The sequence below is a fragment of the Ursus arctos genome, unplaced genomic scaffold (genome assembly GCF_023065955.2).
Source record: "Ursus arctos isolate Adak ecotype North America unplaced genomic scaffold, UrsArc2.0 scaffold_15, whole genome shotgun sequence".
NCBI classification, from domain to species: domain Eukaryota; kingdom Metazoa; phylum Chordata; class Mammalia; order Carnivora; family Ursidae; genus Ursus; species Ursus arctos.
Window position 1 is genome coordinate 32,082,681 of NW_026622819.1, and position 24,237 is coordinate 32,106,917.

Below are 24,237 nucleotides of genomic sequence, written 5' to 3' on the forward strand. Positions count from 1 at the left end.
TAATAGTTTGGAAGGGAGGGGTGGACCCACCTGCTCCAAGGGACAGTGATGCCCTGGGGACAGTAATAGGCTCAAGGATGAGCAGCTGATCCAAGTCAGGCGCATGAGGACCAGGCTCTTAGATTTTGTTCTGGTTGTTAGGAGATAAGGCTCTTCTTTTTGACTGGTTTCTAATTTAAAGTTGGGAGCCCAATGCTGCTGGCAGCCTTTTGCCACCATTGGTACCACCTGTTTGAAAATGGAGCCAACAGGGACACCTGGGTGGCTCAGTCGTCAAGCGTCTGCCTTTGGCTCAGGGCGTGATCCCGGGATCCGGGGTTTGAGCCCCACATCGGTCTCCTCCACTGGGAGCCTGCTTCTTCCTTTCCCACTCCCCCTGCTTGTGTTCCCTCTCTCGCTGGCTGTCTTTCTCTCTGTCAAATAAATCAATAAAATTAAAAAGAAAAAAAGAAAAGAAAATGGACCCAACAGAGAGGCAAGGGGAATAGGCAATTCGAGAGAGACCTGGTTCTAATGACTTTATTTGGGCCTCTGTTTTTCTGTTACATCATTCAATAAATTGTTTTTTTCTGGTTTTAGCTTATGCCATTTTAGGTCTAATTTCTTATCAGTTACAACAAAAAAGATCCAGTTGATTTGTGGCAGTGTTGGAAAATATCCATTCTCCTCTCTTTCCAGAGTAATGGAACTATGGGGACCAATTGTTTAGCGTTGAAAATCCTGTGTCTCATGGAAGCCCTGAATTCCAGACAAACTGGGATCATTGGTCACCCTGGAAGGCTCGTGGGCTGCTGGGAATAAAGCCTACATTTTCTAGCTTCTTCTAACCTGGTATGGCCATAAGATTAAGTTCTGGCTAGTTGGATGTAAATGGAAATGTTCAATGCAGCTTCCAGGAAACACCCTTAAAAGGCAGGAACATGATCTTCCTTTCTTCCTTTCTACTGGCTGGAATATGAATATAATGGCTAGACTTCCACAAACCACCTCAGAGCAAGAGATGATCTCCTTCCTTAGGAAGGAAACACTTGGGGCAGAGCAATGAGATGGAAGAAATCTGGCACCCTGATACCATGGAGTGCTTATACAACTCTGGACTGAAAACTTCTAGACTTCTTGAATCTGAGAGAGCAATGAGCATCTAAAGCCTCTGTGGTTTTGTCTATACTCACAATTAATTCTAATTCACTGATACAATGTCTAATTGAAAAAAGCCCTTTCTGGGCACCTGGGTGGTTCAGTCGGTTAAGTGTCTGCCTTCGGCTTGGGTCATGATCTCAAGGATTGAGTCCTGCACTGGGCTCTCCACTCAACGGCGAGTCTCCTTCTCCCTCTCACTCTGTGATCTCTCTTGCTTTCTCTCTCTCTCAAATAAAATCAAGTCTTAAAAAGAAAAAAAGAAAGGAAAAAGCCCTTTGTAATGTGTGTCTGCCTCTCCAAACATTACCCTGGTGATCAATTCACTTACCATACTCTGTAATATGGTCACAGTTTCAACATGAGAAAATTCATCATTATAAATATAAGTCATCAATCTGGGCATTACCAGCAGAGATCACAGAGGTGATGGGACTTATTTATGATTCATGTCAGTAGTGGCTATTTTTGCTTGCCTAGTTGACATCCACTCCTTTCCTCCTAACAGAAACCCAATTTTGTACAGGTTTTCATTTCTACCCTTCTTCAACACACTCCTCACAAGTTCAGAAATAGAACTTGTGATAGTTTTATGTGTCAACCTAGGTAGGCTAGAGTATTCCGGTATCAAATCAAGTACTAATCTAGGTGGTGCTGTGAAGTATTTTGTAGATGTGATTGACAACTAATCAATTGACTTAAAAGAGATTATCTTTGTGATAGATTTGTAGATGTAGATTCCCCCCTCCCCCCACCATTGGTTCTGTTTCTCTGGAGAACCCTGACTGATACAGACCTGGTCAGTATGAGTAATTTAAGGCCTGTGTCAGTAATTGGTTCTGGACCAGACATGTCGCCAGATTAAACTAATGAAATATGAGGAAATGTTTGATCTGAAATTCTGGAAAAGTTCTTCCTTATAATTCTGTGAGAGCTTTCAGTAGTAACTGCCTGTCTCTTCCTCTGATGGTAGTTTCCTTAGGTATGAGGCCTGTATCGGCTGCAGCCTTATCACAGTCAGGGTGAGGGTAAAGCCAACATACAAAAAATGCAGAGCCAAGAGACTTGCAGAGAAATGGAGCTGAACGTTGAACTAATGACCACCTAATTGAATGAACAAATTGGCCCTGGCCAGAAGATGGGGTCAATTAATTTAGACATGGCCAACAGGAGCTCACGCCAGGGTTTGGAGTTTATTTCCGTGGTTGTGAGTGAGGCATTCACCTCAAGAGATAGCCTTTAAGCCTCACCTTCTTCCACTTTCCCCCCTCACACTAGGAGCCTTTGGCCTCCTTCCATTCCTCCAAACCGCCAAGCAATTTCCAAACTCAGAGTCATTGCATATGCTATTACTTTTCTGGTTATAGATTTATTGCCTATTAGCTCTAATTTTATCCTTTTTGCCTCTTTTATGAAAAAATGTATGAGCCCTTTCAATATTTTTTGGTAAGCTGATACAATGCTAAACATTGTCAGTAGAGGGAATTAGACATTGCAGGAGACAAAAAGTCTTCCTGGTTCTAAATTTGATTTAATTAATTTCTTCTTAGCTAATTGGATTTTATCCAATTATATATTATATATTAGTGATGAGGACAATGGTACAAATAGATCAATAATTTATTTTAGATAGTTTGGTAGATTCATAGTGTTATTAATTTCTCTGAGAATTTTTTTAAATTTAGCATTATATTTTTATAATATAGGTTTTTTAAAAGTAAAAATAACTTATTATAAAATTGGAGAAAATTACTCATATTTTCTTTTTTAGGACAGGGTTTCTTTGGCTTCAAGTATTTTCTTCAGTGCCTTTCTTGGTGAGGGCTGGCTGTTACCTGTTTATATCTATGGTTAGATACTCTTCTTCAGGTGCTTACTTTGGTATGATCTTGGACAAATCACAGAATCGTGTACTGTAGGGTTTGGAGCAGTTCCTAGTCAAATTCTGTCCAGTTTCTTCATCTGGAAAGAAAGAGCTCTACTATATGCTCTCACATCCCTTCCAACTCTCTCTGAAGACATGCACACACAAGTTATCAATAACACACTTGAGTTGAGCAATAATTGCCAGTGTCAAGTATGCTTCCTACTAAAAGACCATGGTTGTTGAATGAATTATTGGAACTGTAAATTTATTTAAAATATACACTGAGGTGTCAAATGCTTATTAGAGTCTTGATTCTTTAGCCACATTGATCATCTAATGCAACCTTCCTGGCCTTTACATTCCTGATTAGAGAGTAATTTACTGACAAGATAACATGGAATTTTTAACTAATAAACATCTGAATACTCATTATGTGCCAGGAAGTATAGAAGGCACCGAGGAAACAAAATTAATACATGATTCCTGTCCATCCCCTAAGTTTAGGGTGAACTGAAGGAGAAACTGTTGTTACAAAAGTCAGCTAAGAAGCTATTTGGATCAATCACTTACAAATGACAACACACTATTTCCCTATTTTTAGTGTTGCCTATTAAATGAAAAACTGCCTTTCATAAAAAGTTAGAGATTTTTCAAGATGTACGTTGTCAAATTGAAAAACAAAACTCGAGTTAAGATTTGTTTCACAAGAGGCAAGAATACAGGGAATGAAAAGTAATTAGACTCGCTGACTAAGTGCTTTGAAACTCTTGAGAGGATGAACTTCACACGTAATGAGCGCATTGAGGGTTGAGATGTGTGGCAATGGAACTTTTTGTAAATGCAAAATTTTGGTACTACTGAACGCGAGACGGTTAAAGTACATTTATACGAGCTAGCCAATGCAATTCAGAAATAAAACAAACCCAGGTGCTTGGAAAAGCGTAGACTAGGAACGCCCACTAGTGTTTGGAGCTCCCCACCCAGACACACAATAACCTCTTGAAGACTTATATGTGCTGCAAGGGGGCTGTCAGGCTTCCCATTTCTGACCAGGAGGTTATAATCATTTTATTTTAGGCAACGCCCTCACTACAAGGCCAGAAGGGGACAATCCTACTTCTAGACGTTTCCATCTGCCCTGCAGATTACAGCTGCAGCGCGGGCCAGAGACTCAACAGCGAGGTCAGCCAGCCAACCACCATCAGCCAGTCGCATCCACCCTCTTCTCCCAGCGCCCCGCGGAGAAAGCTGGCTTCCCATTGGGCCAACGTGAGGGCGTGGACATCTCCCGATTGGTTTAGAGGAGGGGGCGGGAGAGAGGCGTGCCCTGACGTCATGCCCTTCCCTGAAGTATCCCTGTTGCTCCGGATTATGGAGGGAGGGGAAGGCAGAGAGGAAGAAAATAAACAGTAACCACCTTTGCCCGCCTATGCAGGCCCTCACAGAGCTGAGGTTCCCTCCCACCAACCAGGCGAGATCCGCCCTCACGCCCCGCCTGCGCCGGGGGATCAGGTGATCGAGGGCCGGCGCAGTCACGTGGCTGGGGCACGCCCGCCCGTTGTGGCCATGGCGGCCGCAGGTTCCAGTGTGGTGAGGCGAGTGGAAGAGCTCGGGGACCTGGCTCAGGCCCACATACAGCAGCTTAGTGAAGCCGCGGGCGAAGATGGTGAGGGAGCGGAGGAGAGGGGGGCGGGCGGGCTGGCCGGTTCAGAGCTGGCATTTTAGGGCAGTAAGGGCTGGAGGCTTCGGCCTGTGGTCCAAATAGCACCCAGACCAGAGCTACCCAAGGTGTTGCGCTTCTGACCTTCGCTGCAGGATTGGTTGTCCACCTCCCTGAACTTACGTTGCCTTATGCCAGGGCATTTGCGTCGAAACTGCATTTTTCATAACCTGTGAAAACTGCTTACATCTCAGTCAAATCCGTTGCTCATCTTTATGTTGATTACGACTGGGAAAAGGTTAAAATCTGGATAAAAGTACAAAAGTTTAAGTGAGTCGTTGAAGCTGACTGAGAGTACACAAGTAATGGTTGTTTTGGGTGCAGTAAAGATAGCTAGGCGTGTATAACAGTTACACGTTTTCATTGCTGCGTTATAAATTTCCGTCTTCTGTTTTGGATTCTAAACCCACTGTAAATAGTATTCTACAGAAGAGCTTTACATTGCTATAGTTTGGATGATTCTTTCATATACATCACCTCAATTCTTACAAGGGCTGTTAGTATTAGAACACTTGTTTGGAAATGTCCAAGTGGTTTCCTTGGGACAGACTGGCTTAGAGAATTACCTGGACTTGTATTTATTTACCTCGACTTTTAGTTTTAAGTCCAATTCTCTTTTATTACATTTCAGCTTCTTATAGGCTCTACATTCTTTTCTTCTCTTTTCTTCTCTTCTCTTTTCTTTTCAAGATTTTATTTATTTGACAGAGAGAGAGGCAGCGAGAGAGGGAACACAAGCAGGGGGAGTGGGAGAGAGAAGCAGGCTTCCCACTGAGCGGGGAGCCCAATGCGGGGCTCCATCCCAGAACTGGGATCATAACCTGGCCCGAAGGCAGACGCTTAACGACTGAGCCACCCAGGCGCCCCTCTATATTATTTTCTTTTTGAGTTTTGAGCCTTTATTACAGATAGGTTTTTAAATTGTTGTGGATTGACTCATTGTCATCCGACTTACAGAAAAATAGTAGTGAAACTTTTTGCCAGATGATTGATTGTTGGTGAATTTATTGAAGTGGGTCTACAATGAAATGGCTCAAGTTCCAGTGAAGATTATTTGCTGGATTATCTTTTCTTAGGAGTATGTTCTTCAAAACCCACCCATCACCCTGAAGCTGATTTCTTTTTCAGGGTGTGGTAAGCAAATCCCAGGATTCACGTGAATAGTTTATGGACTGTAGTGGCTGTTACCTGGAAGTATATCCAGGTTACCTGTAAATAAGCTATACAGTGATCTCTACCCCACCCCAGCTCCATTTAAACCAGCCTAAAGAGATCAAAGAGTTTTTTTTCATTTATCACTGAACCGGAAAGCCATTCTCATTTTCCCATGGAAGAGTTCTTTAAACAGGCTAGAATGAGGGGTGGAAGTAAAAGTAAAATGCTATATATTTCTGTTGGGAGACTGTATTTATTTATTTTTAAAGATTTTATTTTTAAGTAATCTCTACACACAACATTGGGCTCGAACCTGCCGACTGCAGGATCAAGAGTCGCATGCTCTACCGACTGAACCGGCCAGGCACTCCTTGTTGGGAGACTTTAAAGTTGTGAAAATTTACTAAAATTGAAATGATAGTGATCCATGTTATGAGCTATTAATCAGTATTAATAGCAAGATTTTCTTATTTTATGAAGTTTAATTAAAACATGGTTTCATGTTTGAACTGAACTGGGCATTCTTTTTTTTTTTTTTAAAAGATTTTATTTATTTATTTGAGAGAGAGAGTGAGAGAGCAGGAGAGGAGGGAGGGGGCACAGGAAGAGGGAGAAACAGAGTTTGGGCTGAGCGTGGAACCTGATGCGGGCATGATCCCAGGACCCTGGGGTCATGACCTGAGCGAAAGGCAGACACTTAATCAACTGAGCCACCCAGGCACCCCTGAACTTGGCATTTTTTCCCTCACAACAAAAATAATATTCACTCAAAATGTGCCCTTTATTTTTTTTTTTAATTTTTTTTTAATTTTTAAAGAATTTATTTATTTATTTGACAGGGAGAGAGACAGCCAGCGAGAGAGGGAACACAGGCAGGGGGAGTGGGAGAGGAAGAAGCAGGCTCCCAGCGGAGGAGCCTGATGTGGGGCTGGATCCCAGAACGCCAGGATCACGCCCTGAGCCGAAGGCAGACGCTTAACGACTGAGCCACCCAGGCGCCCCAAAATGTGCCCTTTTATGTAACAACTATATGTTCGGTTGTAGGGATTGATAGTTCCTATTTTCTACTTCAAATTAGATCAGATGCAGCCACATATTCCATCTAAGAATGCTCTTTTTATTACTAAGTCAATTTTTGTTTTTTATTTCTCATTGTACAAACACAATATGTTTACTATATGGAGTATGCCATGAGAGGGACTTTTTTCAGGATTATGTAAGAATCACTTGTCTTTGCCTTGCGAGTTGTTTCTTTGACTGAATGGTTCTAGTAAAAGTATTGCATTTTATAAAAGTTGGGTAAAATGTGAGCCATTATCCCCCTCCCCTGTACTTAAGAGTTTATGTGAGCTACTCCTTCAGCAATGGCTTACTGAATTCAGTGCAAGTCTTTACATTTAAAATAATCTTGCAATTTAAGAAGAAAATATCAACTCAGTTTCTGAAGAAGCACATAAGGAGTGCCATATTCCATATAATTTCACTTCACAGTAGAATCTTTTCTGGGTTATATAGATGTACTTCTGGGCTGAGGAGGGAGGGCAGTGCTAAAGAAGTAGCTTTCAGTTCAGGTGAATAGTAGACTTTAAAAGCAATCAGAATCTGGTTTAGATACAGATTAGGCTTCACCTAGGAAAACTTGAAATCATCGTATGATTACCAGCAGACGTAACTAAAGTTGGTGGTGCCTTTACTTCAACGGTGAACAGCTTTTGTGTAAGTGCTAAAGCTGGATCAGATGGGCCTGCACCAAGTATTACATTTTCTGTCCATTGGCTAGTGTTGGAAAGGGTGTATATTTCAGAAGGGACGCACAGAGGGGCAAACTCAAGGACTTTGGTGTCTTGATGGTGGGCATGTCTAAATTTGACGTGAGATGATGTAGAAGGGTAGATAGATAGCACCTTGGTGTGGACACTTCTGTAGGTTAGGGAGGAAAAATCCATAAGAAAAAGTGAAACCATAGAAGCAAAAGGAATATGATATTAGAGAAAGGAGAGAAATTAGACAATGTAGAGAGGAGGGAAGGGGGAATTGTTTTTTAGAGGACATATTAGAATACTCAGTTCCTTCTTTGAAGGAATTAGGTAATTTGTTCCATTTTAGGTTTTTAAAGGAATAAAATATGCAGGTGGATTATGTAATTTTAATTAATTGTAACAGCTGCTTACATACATAAATACATAAACACAATAAAGTTATAATTGCTCAGGGCTTACATTTTATGAGGCATTTGATTTAATCATGTTTTAGAAAATACATTTATTATGAAATTATAAGTTCAGTGGAAGCCCTTTCTGTAGATCTATGTATATTGTTTGTACTATTCCAATAAAAATTTTAAATTTATTACTTAAACATTGTGAACACCATAAAAGCATTATGAAAATGAAGAAACAGATTGCATTTAAGAAATGATAACTGAACTTAGGCAGTTTAGTCTAGCTTTTCAGAATAAATTACCATGATAAATTTGTTAAGGATTAGGTATTATGATATACTTCATGTTTTACAAAAGATATTATTACTACCATGCTGCTTCTTCAAAACTGTAACAATATCATTTCAGATATACCTTTTTTTATTCAATGCTTTGAAACTATATGAAATAATCTTCACGTTTTTATCTCCTACAGATCACTTTTTAATTCGGGCCTCTGCAGCTCTAGAAAAATTGAAACTTCTGTGTGGTGAAGACAAAGAATGTTCAAATCCATCAAATCTTCTAGAACTTTACACACAGGTACTAAGAGATGTGGTTTCTGACATATTATGGAGAAAATTGCTTATATAAGATGACTGACTCCAAAGTTTAGGTGTAGCAAAACCGGTTTATTCTCTATTTAAAGTGTTTGATTTAGGGGCTGCCTGGCTGACTCAGTTGGTAGAGCATGCCGCTCTTCATCTCGGGGTTGTAAGTTAGAGCACCATGTTGGGTGTAGAGATTATTTAAAAATAAAAACTTTAAAGTAAAAATAAAATGTTTAATTTTCGTCAAAAAAACCTATGTATATAAAACATATGGACTTGAAACTTTGAGGCAATATACAAAAAAGTATGATTTATTATCTAATCTGTTAAGGAAAGAAATCTTGCGGATGACAGAATTGCTTCCCTTTATATATAATTAAGCAAAACACTATTACATGCAATTCCCAAGTTCTTGAAGGTTATTAAGAGGGAATGAAGGGCTCTGTGAAGTCCCTAATTATTTTTTTTCCCCTGAAAGTCTTTTCTTGGGATGCTCAACATGACTCTCCTGCTATTGTCATGTAGGTCTGTAAGATTTTTCTGTGTCCCCACCCCCATTTTTTTTACTTTCCTTTCAAATTCAGGTCACTGTATGGACAAGAGCTGTTTTCTTGGTTTTAAACACTGCTGAGGCAAGTTGACATTAAGAAACATAATTTCATTATGTAACTAACATTCCTATAGCACTTTATAGTTGACAGAGTGTTTCATATGCCCTTACGTGATTGTGAAGGTATAATAATGATGAAGTGGTTATAGAAACTAAATTTAGATAAGCTTCCAAAGTACACAAGTATAGCACTTAGGTGCCTGGCACTCTGCTTTCCGTTAGGAAGTACATAAAGCTGGGTTCTGCCTTCAGATATCATGGCTGAATGAGCCTATAACAACTGTACTCACAAACCCCAAAGGGCCTGCTATTATTTGGCAGAGCTTTGCCTGGCTTTCTTTCCCTTTGGAAGACTCCGTGCTTGTTTCATGTCTTTCACATGGGAGAATTCTAAACATTTTATTTATTTATTTATTTATTTATTTATTTATTTATTATTTTTATTTTAAGTAGGCTCCATGCCCAACATGGGGCTTTACACTCAGGACCCTGAGATCAAGAGTCATGTGCTCTACTGACTGAGCCAGCCAGGCGCCCCTAAACATTTTAATTTATCTCTAAAGATAAGATGAAAGACCTAGAGATACAGATCTAAATTCCCCAGGCCTCCTTGGACCCTAATTTTCGATCTGAATCAACAGGTAATTCTCCATAGGATAATGATCTTGCCCTTTGTGGCTTAGGCCTTCCACACAAGAATGCTTAGCACTTAAGTAATCCTGTATGCTAGTTAGTGTTCTGTTTGCTTTATATATGTTAATTCATTTTATTCTCAAAGCAAGGAACTTTGAAAAGCAATTTCTTCATTTTACCAATAAAAGAAAATTGACTTGTCCTTGGTTAGTTAGGTGATTAGTGGTAGAACTCAATTTCCTTAGTCTTAGTCCAATAAATTAAAAAAAGAGAAAGGGTTGGGTAGTTTTAAGGTACTTGAACAGAGCATCTTGTATTTAGGAATGCTGGGGATTTAGTGTTTACATTTCATAATGTTGGTGATATGCTGCCTTTATTGGGTGGTGGGATACATATCCCCCAAATGCTGGTTCTGCATTTGAGGAAACAAATCCTTTGAAGATTAAATATATAAAACTAGAGGTATTGACCTTAAATTGATATACCAAGCACTGAGAAAATGTTGAAGAAGTATATATGTGTAAATTGCAAAGAACCTAATAATTATATTTTTCATAATTATGTGATTAGTTTATCTAAAGTCTCCATTTTATTTACTTTTTTTGAGAGAAGCAAGGTCATTAATTCAGTATTTTAGAAGTTTCCTAAAAAGTCCATCTCAGATTGTATTTTTCTATACATTTACAGATTCTTTACATATACAGATTATATTTTTCTAGACATTTTTCCTACTTTTCAAATTGAAATATTGTGCTGGAAGATTTAACTGTCTAATAGAGCATCTGTATATGTAAGCTTAACTGTAAGAATTATTCATGTTTTTGTGGATACTCCTTTTTTTTTTTTCTTTTACTTCAGGCTATTTTGGACATGACATATTTTGAGGAGAACAAACTAGTAGATGAAGATTTTCCTGAAGACTCTTCACAGAAAGTAAAAGAGCTGATTAGTTTTCTTTCAGAACCAGAAATTTTAGTTAAAGAAAATAATATGCGTCCAAAAGTAAGTTTTGCACTCCTATAAATTATAGTGAAATGATGCTGATTCTTGCTGGATTGTTCCTCAGAGTCTGTAATTTTTCCTCTGGAATGTGTCTGGAATGTGTCTTTTTCTCTGTTTTAAATTAAGATTAAAGGAGGGATATATGAGAGTTTAACACTTCAGACCAACATCGTAACTAAAGTATCATATATATGTTTCAGAATATTTGCATGATGGGATTGTGTTGAAATTAATGGTGTCTGATCATTTTCTAAACAGATATTTGCTGTTTGTTCCCTTTACTTTTGTAGGTACTCTTTTCTTGAAGGTCCCTAGTGATCTAATTACTACATCTCTTTTGTCCTTTTTGCAGTTCTCATCTCCCTGGACATTTGCTGCCTTCCTTCCCATTGATCACCCCATCCCTCTGAGGTCCTGCATGCTCCTCTTCATGTCTCAGAGTCTTGCTCTTTCCCAGGCACCTCCCCTCTCCCCCATCCTGGAAAGATAGGCCCTTGCCAGGGATATCTTCCTAATCCTCTGATCATCTCTGTTCTGTCTGTGCTTCATAACTTGTTCACATGCTTTTTTACTGTCCTCTGTCTTTAGATGATTCCAAGATTTTTGTCTTTAGACCTGGTTACTCTTTCAAGCAAATAATTCTCTAACTGCCTGCTGGGTCTCTTTACCTTGATTTTTTTTTTTTCTCTATGTGTTTATCAGGGGATGCTAATTGTGGAAACACATAATCCCAAGTTTTAAATGATGTAACACAGTAAAAGTTTGATTGATTGATTTTTTTTATAGAGATAGAGAATGAAATCACAAAGGCCTCATTTTAGGAAGCTTAATTCAGGAAGCAGCATTTTTTTGAAGATTTTATTTATTTCTTTGAGAGAGAGAGAAAGAGCATGTGCACATGTGGGGGTGGAGGGGCAGAGGAAGAGGGACAAGCAGGTTCCCTGCTGCACAGGAAGCCTGATGGGGGGCTCCATCCTAGGACCCTGGGATTATGACCTGAGCCAAAGGCAGACACTTAATGGATTGAGCCACCTAAGCACTACCAAAAGCTTGATTTATTGAAAATGTTTTTGTATATATCTTAAATTATTTTATTGTAGCAATAGTACAAATAAGTGTGATCTTGTTTCAAGTAACATATTTCTGAAAAGTTATCCTTTTTAAAAATTATTTTTTATTAAGTATTGTTGACATACAATGTCACATTAGTTTCAAGTGTACAAGTTAGTGATTCAAGAACTCTGTATGTTATTCTATGTTCACAAGTGTAGCTACATCTTACAAGGCTATTACAATAACATGGTACCTTTTTCCCCCTGTGACTCAACTGATTCCATAACTGGAAGCCTCTACTCAACCTTCACCCATTTTGCCCATCCCTCTGGCAACCATCATTTTGTTCTCTGTATTTATGAGTCTGATTCTGCTTTTTCTATGTTTATTTATTCATTTGTTTTGATTTTTAGATTTTCACATGTAAGTGAAATCATATGGTGTTTGTCTTTCTCTGTCTGACTTACTTCACTTAGCATGATACTGGCTAGGTCTATCCATGTTGTCACAAATGGCAAGATCTCATTCTTCTTTATGGCTGAATAACAATCCTTTGTATATACACCACATCTTTATGCATTTATCTGTTGATGGACATTTGGGTTGCTTCCATATCTTGGCTGTTGCAAATAATGCTGCAATAAACATAGGGGTGTGTGGTTTTTTTTTCAAATTATTTTTTTTGGGGGGGTATATACCTGCTAGTGGAATTATGCACTAATGGATCCACTAGTGGATCATATGGTAATTCTATTTTTAATTTTTTGAAGAACCTCCGTATTGTTTTCTACAGTGGCTGCACCAATTTACATTCCCACCTACACTGTACGATGGTTCCTTTTTCTCCACATCCTTACCTACACTTACTATTTCTTGTCTTTTTGATTCTAGCCATTCTGATAGGTGCAAGGTGGTATCTTGTTTTAATTTGCATTTCCTTGATGATTAGTGATGTTGAGCATCTTTTCATGTGTCCTTTGGCCATCTCTGTATGTCTTCTTTTGAAAAATATCTATTCAGGTCCTCTGTTCACTTTTTGATCCTATTATTTGGGGTTTTTTGATGTTAAGTTGTATAAGTTCTTTATGTGTTTTGGATATCAACCCCTTTTCGGATATATCATCTGCACGTATCTTCTCCCATTCAGTAGGTTGCATTTTCATTTTGCTGATGGTTTCCTTTGCTGTGCAGAAGCTTTTTATTTTGATGTAGTCTCAGTAGTTTATTTTTGTTTTTGTTTCCCTTGCCTCAGGAGACATACCTAGAAAAGTGTTGCTAAGGCCAATATCAAAGAGATTATTGCCTGTGTTTTCTTCTAGGAGTTTTATGGTTTCAGGTGTTACATTTATATCTTTAATCCATTTTGAATTTATTTTTGTTTATGGTGTAAGAAAGTAGTCCATTTTCATTCTTTTGCATGTAACTGTCCAATTTTCCCACACCACTTGCTGAATGGAAAAGTTATCTTTTTAATCAGATTATAAAAAACTTATATTTTAGATATCTTAGAATTGGCTACTAAAATACTGAAACATTATTTTCTAAAAAAATTGTAGATTGGAGTAGTTATTTTAATTTTCATGTAGCAATAGATTTCTATACTTCTGATTCAAAATAAGGCATTCATGTATAAGAAGCTAAGTAAAGGGCAAATTTTGTGAAATGAAAGCATTTTGAATTGCTCAATATTTTGAAATTAATTTTGATTTTTACAGATGCAAGGTTTCTTTTTTTAGCTATGTCTTTGTTTTTTCAGCCCTGCGATTTGCTTGGGGATGAACTCCTGGAATGTCTCTCTTGGAGACGGGGAGCCCTACTTTATATGTATTGTCATTCTCTGACCAAAAGAAGAGAGTGGCTCACAAGAAAATCCAGTTTGCTTAAAAAGGTAAAAGGGCATTCCTTATACATTTTTGATCATTGACGTTTATAGATTTCAAAAAGCTGTCCTTGATGTAGTTATAAAAGTAGTGGAGTCAACAGTCTGGGTTTACATTACTAGCTATGTATTCTTAAACAAATTGGAATTATTGTGAAGATTAAATAAGATAACATGTGAAAGCCTTTGTAAACTGGTAAATTCTACATGCTTTTTTTAAGTTTTGGATTTTTATTTTTTAAAATACAAGCTAGACAGTCTGTATTAATTTCGAAGCATATTTTTGGCCTGAAGAAAACAAACTTGGTTGTAACCCTCTCTGTCAGCAGATCACTCATAAAGAGCCACCATGACCCTGGTAGCCCTCTGGTTCATCTTGACTCTTCTGACCAAATCAGTAAATCATAGTGTTAAGTATCACTAAGGAGTTTAACTTGAGTTGATTGTACACATGGTTTATGTGGGCCTGGAAGTAAGAGGTCACACTTGATATAAAAGCTTGATCGTAATATTTCAAATTATAATAAGTGCATACATATTTTAATAAATTGTTATTGAACTCATCTTTATTATCTTTGTCCTTTTCTTCCTCTGATAACATTTTTGACAAGTGTATTACTGAATCATGTGTTCTTGGTTAATTTTTTCCCCCATACAATTTTGCTTTTTGGAGCATTTGAAAGGTTACATTTATAAAAGTTAGGGGGGTGGTGGGTCCTTCTACCATTGTAATATAATAGCCATAAGATATGTCTACACATTAGCCAATTTTCTCTTGAGTAAAGAATGGGGAAGAAATTAACATTTGAAATTTCTACAGTTCTGTATATAATACTTGCAATTCTTTGGCTTTGACTTTCATTTAGTACCTTATTGATGGAATCAGTTACTTGCTACAGATGCTAAATTATCGGTGTCCTATCCAGTTAAATGAAGGAGTTTCTTTCCAAGACTTAGACACAGCTAAATTACTGAGTGAAGGTAATGTGATCTCTTTTTGAAGTTTTCTGTTTTAAAGGTTTTTTAAAAATTTTAAGAAGTTTATTAGACTTAACTCTGATTTAAATGAATTTCAGGTTACATTATATACCAAAAAATAATAAGAGGGCTTTTAAAAATTTTAAATATCTTCTCATGTAATACAGAAAAATACTGCTAACCTCTTTCTAGCAGTTCTGGGAGAATTATGTATCATGTTGCTCTTTCACATAAAAGTGGTCTGGAGCTGGTTATGGTGGCTCCAAGGCATCATCAGGTTCCTACCTTTTCCCTCTATCATCTTCAGAACTACAGCCTTACAGCCTCAGAGGGAGGCACCTGATATAGACTACCATGTAAATAGCACTTCCCAGAGTTGTGCAGCATGAATCCCCATTGAGGATACTGCATTCTCACTGTCTCAGGATGCTCTTGGAGCTCCTTTCATCTCACCTATGTTTCAGTCTATAGGAATGGCAAAAGGATGTTTCTTTCAGCCAAGTCTAAAAGAGCAACCTTAGAAGTTTCTGACACTTAAACTTCCACCTACATTTCACTGGCGAGAATTTAATTACATGACTTCATACAGGTACAAGGGAACCTGGGATGTACAGGATAGCCCTTTACCTGATACGTTGCCATCCCAAATAAGGTTGTCTCTTAACTGAGAAAAGAAGGGAAGAATGAGTATCAGGAGGCAACTGTTAGTTCTTGTCATAAATGTCTATGCACTTAAAAATATTAGGAACTGGATATAGAGCATCATTTGGGTTTTAGACTGAGGTGTGGGAGGGAAGAACCACTTATTTTTACCATCTTTTTATAAATGGAGGAACTGAGGTCCTGATAAGCCAGATGACCTGTTAAAGGTCACATACCTGGCAAGTGACATTTGATTATATGCATAAATTTTCTTTCATACTTTCTGAAAATTTGAAATTATACTTCATCTGAAATTAAATATGGAGAAGAAAAAGAAAACGTAGGGAAAATTCTATAGTTTAATTTTATAAGTATATCTTAATTATTTTTCTTTGTTAGCTTCTGTAGGCTTTTCCATTTTATTTGAAAACATTGCTTAGAAAAAAACAGCATGATTTAAGTGTCATTAACATGTGACTGACTGGCTACTGAAAGTTATTACTTTCAGTTAATTCAGGCAAGTAGCTTGTCCTAAAAATTGTCAATAACAAATGCCATTCCAGTGGGCATGATATTCTGACAAACGTGGGGTGTTTTGACTTATTTTTAGGAAGTATTTCTTTCAGGTAACTAGTAAAGTGATTAGCTGCATTGACAGTGGCCTTTCTAAAATCTCACCCACCCACATGGATTGATAGAAACGAAAAAGGTTTGGGCACCAAAGCCTATTTAGAACCAAAGAAGGTAGCAAGATCAGCAATTTCCCTTATTCTCCCATTTCTAGTCATAGGGTAGGATACTTTTATGGCCTGGAATTTTCTCTAGGATGTTTGTAGTACTGGTGTCTTCTTTTAAATCATAATTTGATTGTACTAGCCCCTAGCTTCCACTACTTCTTCAACAGGAGAATCAAAAGGGACAGATCTTCTTTCCAGGAAAAAAGAACACATCCGCTCCCTAGCACTTTTACCACGGGGCTAGATCCTCTTCTGGTGTTAGCTTCTTGCTCTCATCTAAAGCAATTTGCTCTTTCCTACTTCTTCTCTCTCAAGATGTAGATTAGAAGCCAGCAAGCCTATCTTTCATAGGCTGAACTACTCCCGAGACCCCATTAAAGAGGGGGAAGCATAATTCTGAATTATCCTTAATATTAATTTTAAAAGTTCTATATGAATTATCAAAATATTTTTGTGGCCAGATCTTAATGATGAATTACCCAACTTTAGATAAAACTCAAAGCAGTGTCTACTTAGTATGATTGTTACTTCTTCTTCCAAGGTGAGATAATCATTTGGTTGTCCTCTGAACATATATGCTATTAAATTTTCAGCTTTTAAAAATTACCAAATAATGTCTTCAGTGAGCCTCTTTATGTCATTTCTGAGCCTCATTCTTCTGTGGGCCCTTATAGAAATAGCCTTGTCAGAATAACCCTGGAGTCAAGTGGGTTAAATCAAAGTACTATTGAGCTTTCCACACCCTTGGTTTGTGACCTTTTTTATACCATTGAGGACCTCCCCTGCTGCCTTCTCAGCAGCATTTTGGTTCACAGCTTAACCTAGAACCTGGATTCTAGATCCCTGAAAGGAGCAGCTCTGAACTAGCATCACTAATTGCCTGGGTAGCTTGTTAAAAATTAACAGATTTCGGTGTACCACCTGCACGGTCAGTTCAATATATGAAGTCCAGGAATCTGTTTTTAATATGCTCCCATATTACAATGCAGCCAGATTTTAGATATCACTGTTTCAAGTGGAGTGGATATCAGTTTGGCCACCCCCACCCTTTTTTTTCCCCCTGTGGAAGTCCTCTTTCTGCCCTCATTCTCACTTCATGGGTTGTTCTCCTTCTCCCTACCTGTACCTCCCATTATCACATATGTTTCACCAAGTACACTGACTTGCATAATGCAAAGTGGAATATTTTATTGACAACCATGTAGAGCATTAAGAGAAAAAATATCAAGGAAAGTTCATAGCAGCAAAAAGACTATAGCTAGAGAGTAGTGGAATCCTTGGGGAAGTTGAAAGGGAGAAAGTGCTTAATTGACATGGTTCATTTCTTCTGTTGATACTTAAGTGCAGTAGTTTAGTCTCTGGATCAGCATCACCCTAAGTGCTAGGACTTTGTGAAAAATGCAGATTCACAGACTCAACCCCATACTTGAATCTGAATCTCTGGAGTTGGGGGTGCAACAATCAACATGTGCGTGTCCAGGTAATCCTAATGTAGGCTCAGGTTTGAGAACCACTCTTTAGAGGATAGCCATTCATTCTCTCTAGTAACATTTTCCCACAGGATATCTGTGTCCCCTATTCAGCAGTCACTCCTTGTTAATATAAGAATGAAGGTTAGACTTGGGCACAGATTGGATCCCAGATGTCCCCTAGGTAAACACTCCTCTCACCCTTCCCAAGTGGCTTCCCTTTTTGGGACATACTTCTGTTCCTCCTCCCAAAGCACTAGCCTGCTTAAAAGTTCATTCTTCCTTTCATTTTTGTTTCTATCTTTTTATTCCCGTCTACCATTCTTTTTAGGAACAACTAGACAGGATATAGGATTACAAAAATAAAAAGGATATGCTTTCAACAAAATGCCATATCTAATACAAAATATAATTCTGAATAACATCTAATGCTGTAACCAGCTTATCTGAGGTTTATGATCTATTAACTAAAGAAAAAGTGAGAAGAAATGATTATATTTATTAATATTTATATGTTATAACAATAATGTTTATACTTCTATAAAACATAGTACATAACACTTTTATAATATAATATGTATGTAATGTTTTATTCATAGAAAGCATAATTAATGTAGTGTAGCCTATCATTTTCATGAATGCAGGCCTCAGATTCTGCTCTTAAATGACTATTTCTTTTATTGATGGTTTAATGAGTCCTCTCTCCTGCTACACCTGTTCTTTTGGTGGTACTCAGAACCTGAATTGAATTTGAGGTAAAGTGAAGGGGATAACTGTAAGGACAAATTCTGAGACTGTAAAAAGCTTGTGGTAGATTGAAGACAATAGAAACTATGATAGATTTGAAAGTTGGATTTTTCTTCTATTTTTATATCACTAGTACCATCATAGTAATTTCTGATGAGCCATATTAGGTGAGCAGCTGAGATTATGATACCCATTGATTTGAGGTACACTTTTCTAATCATACGTTAGAAGAAATTATTTATTCTAGTGGCTTTGAGAAGTTTATAAATAATCATGTATAGCGTTTTATGGTTTCTAAAACTTTTATATATTTTCTTTATATATTCCTTTTTTTATTTTTTATTTTTTAAGTTTTTAAAAATTTTTTTATTTTTTAAAGATTTTTATTTATTTATTTGACAGAGAGAGAGAGATAGCCAGCAAGAGAGGGAACACAAGTCAGGGGAGTGGGAGAGGAAGAAGCAGGCTCCCCGCGGAGCAGGGAGTCCAATGCGGGGCTCGATCCCAGGAACCTGGGATCAGGCCCTGAGCCGAAGGCAGATGCTGAGCTACCCAGGCGCCCCTCTTTATTTATTCCTTAAGACAACTCCATAAAATAAGAGGTTGTATGGAATCTTCATTTTTCAGATTTGCAAACTTAGGCTCAAAGTTGCCCAAAATAGTAGTCAATAATTTATACCCAGATCTTTTGATTCTAGATCTATATGTCTGTCCACCAAATTAATATATGTAGTATGCCATATTTAATTCTATAATTACTTTATTTCGTAATAAGAATGCTTTTTAACTCTTGATGACAATCCTACATTGTATTCCTTTTTTCTGGGAATATAAAGCATCTTGGATATGATTTAACATCTTTGATAATTCAGAATTATATGGCCTCCTGGGGTCATACTTATGTATGATAATTTCTGTAGACTCTTGTACAAATACAGGAGGTGTAGAATACTTGACTGGAACTGTATCACTGATCCTAGACTATACCCCAAAATAGTGACCTAAATAATTATTAAAAAAAAAATTTCTCTGACAATACTCTGGTTTTTTGGAGAGTGGGGGTGATGGACCTCTTTTTATAGGTAAAATAGTGATAGAAATGCCAATTGCATGAGGAATATATTAATGATAATTTAGCTTTTCTAGTGTAACTGTTAAATGAGAAGGAAAAATGCTTAATGACATAAAAGGAATTTATTAGAGTTTAAATGGCCAGGGTTTCTTTTTAAACATTTAAATTCTAATTTCTCAACCTAAATGATTTTCCCAGGAATATTTAGTGACATTCATTTGCTGGCTATGATGTACAGTGGAGAAATGTGTTACTGGGGATTGAAGCATTGTGCAGATCAACAGCCAGAAAATCACGAAGTGGATTCTGGTGATTCTGGAGCAAGCTGCATGACACAAAAAGAACCCTTGGATTTTCGAGAAGTAGGAGAAAAAATTTTGAAAAAGTATGTATCTGTGTGTGAAGGACCCCTGAAAGAACAAGAATGGAATACAACAAATGCAAAACAAATATTAAACTTCTTTCAGCATCACACTAACCAGTAAGTTCATCTATTCCTTTTCAAACAGGAAAACAAAACAACCCATGAAATGGAAAAGTTCCAGAAAAGAAGACATATTGACGCTGTGTTTAAGAATGTTACACTACATAAAGATATCCAGCGTGGTTACCTATTTTTAAATGCCATCTTTCATTATATATTTTTAAATCTATGAAGGAACGATTCTTAATTTCTAAGATGGCATGTATGTTATTCTAACTCAGCCTGAACTGCAGATATTCTATAACTAATACTAGGTAGGACTCATGTTTAGCTTTACAAGTTTTTTTTTATTAGTTTTTTTTATTGTGACATAAAATTGACCATTTTAAAATATCTTTAGATTATTTTTAAATCTATCTTGGAAGTTTGCTATGCTTTAGAGATTAAAATCAAGTCCCCTCATTGCTTTAGATTTATGCTAAGGATATAAAAATTGGCAAAATAAAAAATTATGACTAGTTTTTAGACTCCATTTCCAGAATAAGTTGAATAATTAAAGATGCCACAAAAGAAATGTTTCATTTTTCGTTTTACCATTAATTGTGACATTTACAATTTTTATTCTTTTGGGCATTATATAAAAATTTTCAAGTGCTTTTCTTATTTTGTTTAAAAGAAAATGGATGGTTTATCAAATGAGTAATGATGATGAAACCAAGTTAGGTTAGTCCATCATTAGGTCATGTGTGTTTAGAGTGCACCTTTTCATATTTTTGTCTTTAATAGTAGAGATGAGTGATAAAGGCCAGAGAAACTAACTTGCTATCTTGCTTACAGTATTTCTGTCTACCTCAATTTCTGTTGTCATCTTGGGATGATCTAATAACTTGCTGATATCCTTGACTTCTGCACCAGTGACTTCATCACATTCCAGGAACTTACTCCCATGGCTACACCCTGAATGAATATCACCATCCTGAGTTTCTTGTTCTGAAATCTTAAACTTCAGTAACTGATTGCAGTTCACATCTTTCCAGCTTTTCACATCCTCATTTTTATTGATTTTTCTTTCTCCTTTATTTCTGTTCTATCTGTTTAGCTTCTTCACAGCCCCCTTCTCTTGACTATTCCTCTTTCTCCTAAACCATCAGCCCCTTTCAGATTTTCTTCCTTCCCTGTCCAGCCTCAGTGCTCTCCACAGTCCCTTCAAGTCCATTGTTCCCTTGTCCTTCAGTCTAACCATTCTGCAAGTCTCAAAGTTGAATTAATCCTGTCACCCACCTTTTCTGGAATGTGCATCCCATGTGAAGTACATGTAGCCCTTCAAAGTATAATCCCTGTAAGTATCTCAGCTTCAACTTTAGAGAGCCTTCAGTATAAGCCTATCGTTTGTTTCTGGTGTGGTTCCTTTCCTTTTTCCATGGTGGCTAATCTAAACCTCTCACTTTCCTCATGAGGTCCTCTGTCCCCTCCCTTAGCATATGACTTTTGGTCCTATCTTACAGAAAATTGAGACTATGAGGACTTAAACTTCTGTATCCTGGCTTTGCCCTATCATTTTCCCCATTTTTTAGAAGGAAAGAGGCTGCCTGCTCCCTGTTGAAAGCTAATCTCCGCCTTTCCTCATTTCCCCTGGGGCTTCTTTTTTTTTTTCCTGCCTACCCTTTAGGTGATAGGCCCTGGAGGTCTATCCTTTTTCTCCTTCCCTCCTCTCCCCCTTTTCCTTGCTTTCTCTCTCTCTCTCTCATGCTGTCTGTCTCTTTTTTTACTTACTCTTAGGTGATGTCATTCATAGCCATGGCTTCTTCTGACACCTTTAATGTTAAGCTGACTTCTACACTTGCAACTAGAATCTCAGCTTCTGCTCTCTGAGCCTTCTTTCTAACTTTCTATTAAATGTCTTCACTTATATAATTTTAGTAATTTTAAGTTAAGTATGTCCAAATAACCCTCGTCTTTTTTCTGAAATCCTTTTTGGTTCATGTATTGGTTGTTTTGATCTTTCATAGTGCAGGACAACAAAGAATGCCATAATCTAGCTTCTGTCTACCTTCCCTGTTTTTATCTCTACAATGCATCCTATGTAATCATGTTCTAGTCCAGTGTTCCTCAAACATTAAAAGCCCAGGCTCCTTTTTGATAAACATAAACATTCTGATAGAGCCTCTTGGTTCAAGGAAAATCTCTCCCTATCTCTGCCCCTCTTTGCTTAAACTCTCACAACTAAGATTTTTATTTAACATAGCTTTTTAACAAGTTCTACTATAAAAATACCTTTGTGCTGAGTATAAAGATTTAAATCATTTTTAGTATGGTTTTAGAACCACAGACCACCCTCCCCCACCCTACCCCTTTTGGAGCATCATGATCAATTGCAAGTACTTGGTTCCTTTCCCAACATGTGTGTGCTTTTCCCCTGGAGAAAAGTACTCTTTGAAGATCTCATTACTTCTGCCTACAATGCTTTGCCCTTCTTTGTGGCCAAGTGAATACCTACTTATCCTTTAGGACTCAGCTCCAGTGATATTGTATCCCTAAGGCTTTTTCCAGCCCTTTCCACTCAAAGTTAGATGTTCCTTTGCTTCTGCTCCCTTAATCTTCCCACCCATGTTATCAAACAGGAAACACTGCTTTATAGTTCTTTATGAGTTGGTGAACTCCATATTTAAAAAAAAAAATGTTATCTTTATACATTGTGCTTAATGAATGGTAGGCCCTTAGTAATTTTTTTTTTAATTGATAACGAGACATGGTTCTTAAGTGCCAAACTCTGCACAAAAGGGTTGCTGCTACTGGATTCCAAACTGCCATGCCCTCTATACCAGTGGTTGACAAGGCAAATAAGGATTACTCCTCAGAGGAGTAAAGTATTATTATAGATTTGGAACTTTTCAGAAATGGGAACTTCTATTTTGCCTTCATGACCCTTGTGAACTACTTGGGTCCCTCACTGGTTGGGATAGTTCTGAGGGTGCTACTGGGTGCTTTTTGTACTTTTCCATCCCCCACACAACCATAACAGTTACAATGCTCTTTACTCTTGTGTATTACAAAGCAAGGAACAACAGATTTTTTTTTATGTATGTGTTAAAGCCTAGGTAAATTCTGTTTCATTTAGAGTATCTTCAAGATAACAAATACTCTACATAAGGAAAGCAGTAGAATTCCCTCATCAACAATTATTATGTGCCTACTACATGCCAGGTTTCATCTTTGGCATTGATGATATAGCTTTGTAAAACACCATTTTTTGGAGTTTATATTCTAGTGGAGGAAGTTAACGTATCTTTAAAAATAAATTTATAGCGTTTTAAGTGGTTAGCACTATAAGGAATAAAGCAGGGTAAAGAGCTTGTTACAATCTGGAAAGTAGTGCTATTTCATTTATGGTGGTTGGGAAGGCACCTATGTACTTTAGCATCAGTGTTTTCAAATTCTGTCCCTTTGGTTAAATGCCTTGCACATTCAGTACATTCAGAAAGTTTCTTTCTTATGGAAGTTCTGATATAGAATTAAGGAATGAGTCATTACTTAAGACCTTTTTACTTTGATTACACTTAAGGTGTTTTCTCCAGTGTGGGCTTTACTAATGAGTGATAACCTAAAGACCTTGTTGTGTTTATTACATTGGGGGTTTCTTTGATGGTTATGAAAATTTAAACTCTGTTTAAAGATTTTTTCATAATCCTTAAATTTGTGTGGTTCTTTCCCAGTGCGAATTTTTTTTTTTTTTTTTTTTTTTGTTAAGTAGGCTTTGAAACTTAAAGGCCTATCTGCTTTGTGGCATTTATAGGGTTTCTGGCTACTGTGAATTGTTTGATGTTGATTATGGTGTAAATCATGAGAAGACATTCCCTCATTCCTTCACTTACAGTAGAGTGAAGTGAGTTATGGCTAAAACCCTGCAATAAAATTACATTCCAACTTTTACACTCCCACTGTGGATTCTATGATGTTCATTAATGGGGGAACTGTGTCTAGAGGTATTCTCAGATTTATTTTAATGGCATTTTTAAAAACCCACAACTGGATGATATGCTAGTTTTGGACTGCTTCTCACTTTTCTCTTGCCATCTTCCAGGGCTCCATTTCTGGCTCTAATAAGGATAACTTATCTGCAACAGAATCCAGTTCTGTAGTTCTCTAGCGTCACTTCCTTGTATTATTTTTAACACAATATGAAATAACATGTTATTGGAAGTATTATATTAAAATATATTTAATGTATCCACAATTAAAGTATGTGTTATGTATTCATCCTGGTGTTCTTTACTGTTTTTTGTTTTCTTACTTCTAGTGAAGATTTCCAAGTAAAATGTTTTGGAGCATATAAATTTTTTTAATAAAACCATATTCCCATA

General features: G+C 37.2%; 1 protein-coding gene across 2 annotated transcripts; it reads left to right on the forward strand.

The window, feature by feature from the left end:
* Positions 1 to 4,338: 4,338 nt before the first annotated feature.
* RIMOC1 (RAB7A interacting MON1-CCZ1 complex subunit 1) lies at positions 4,339 to 24,237 on the forward strand. Of its 2 annotated transcripts, XM_057312223.1 has the most exons (7): positions 4,359 to 4,670; positions 8,516 to 8,622; positions 10,732 to 10,875; positions 13,685 to 13,816; positions 14,674 to 14,788; positions 19,651 to 19,837; positions 19,962 to 24,237. In XM_057312223.1, exons 1-7 carry the CDS (start codon positions 4,571 to 4,573, stop codon positions 20,071 to 20,073), a joined length of 897 nt encoding a protein of 298 aa, XP_057168206.1. In that variant the 5' UTR covers positions 4,359 to 4,570; the 3' UTR covers positions 20,074 to 24,237. The 2 variants fall into 2 exon arrangements, with proteins under 2 accessions (XP_026362674.1, XP_057168206.1); XM_026506889.4 differs by having other exon boundaries at positions 4,339 to 4,670; positions 19,651 to 24,237.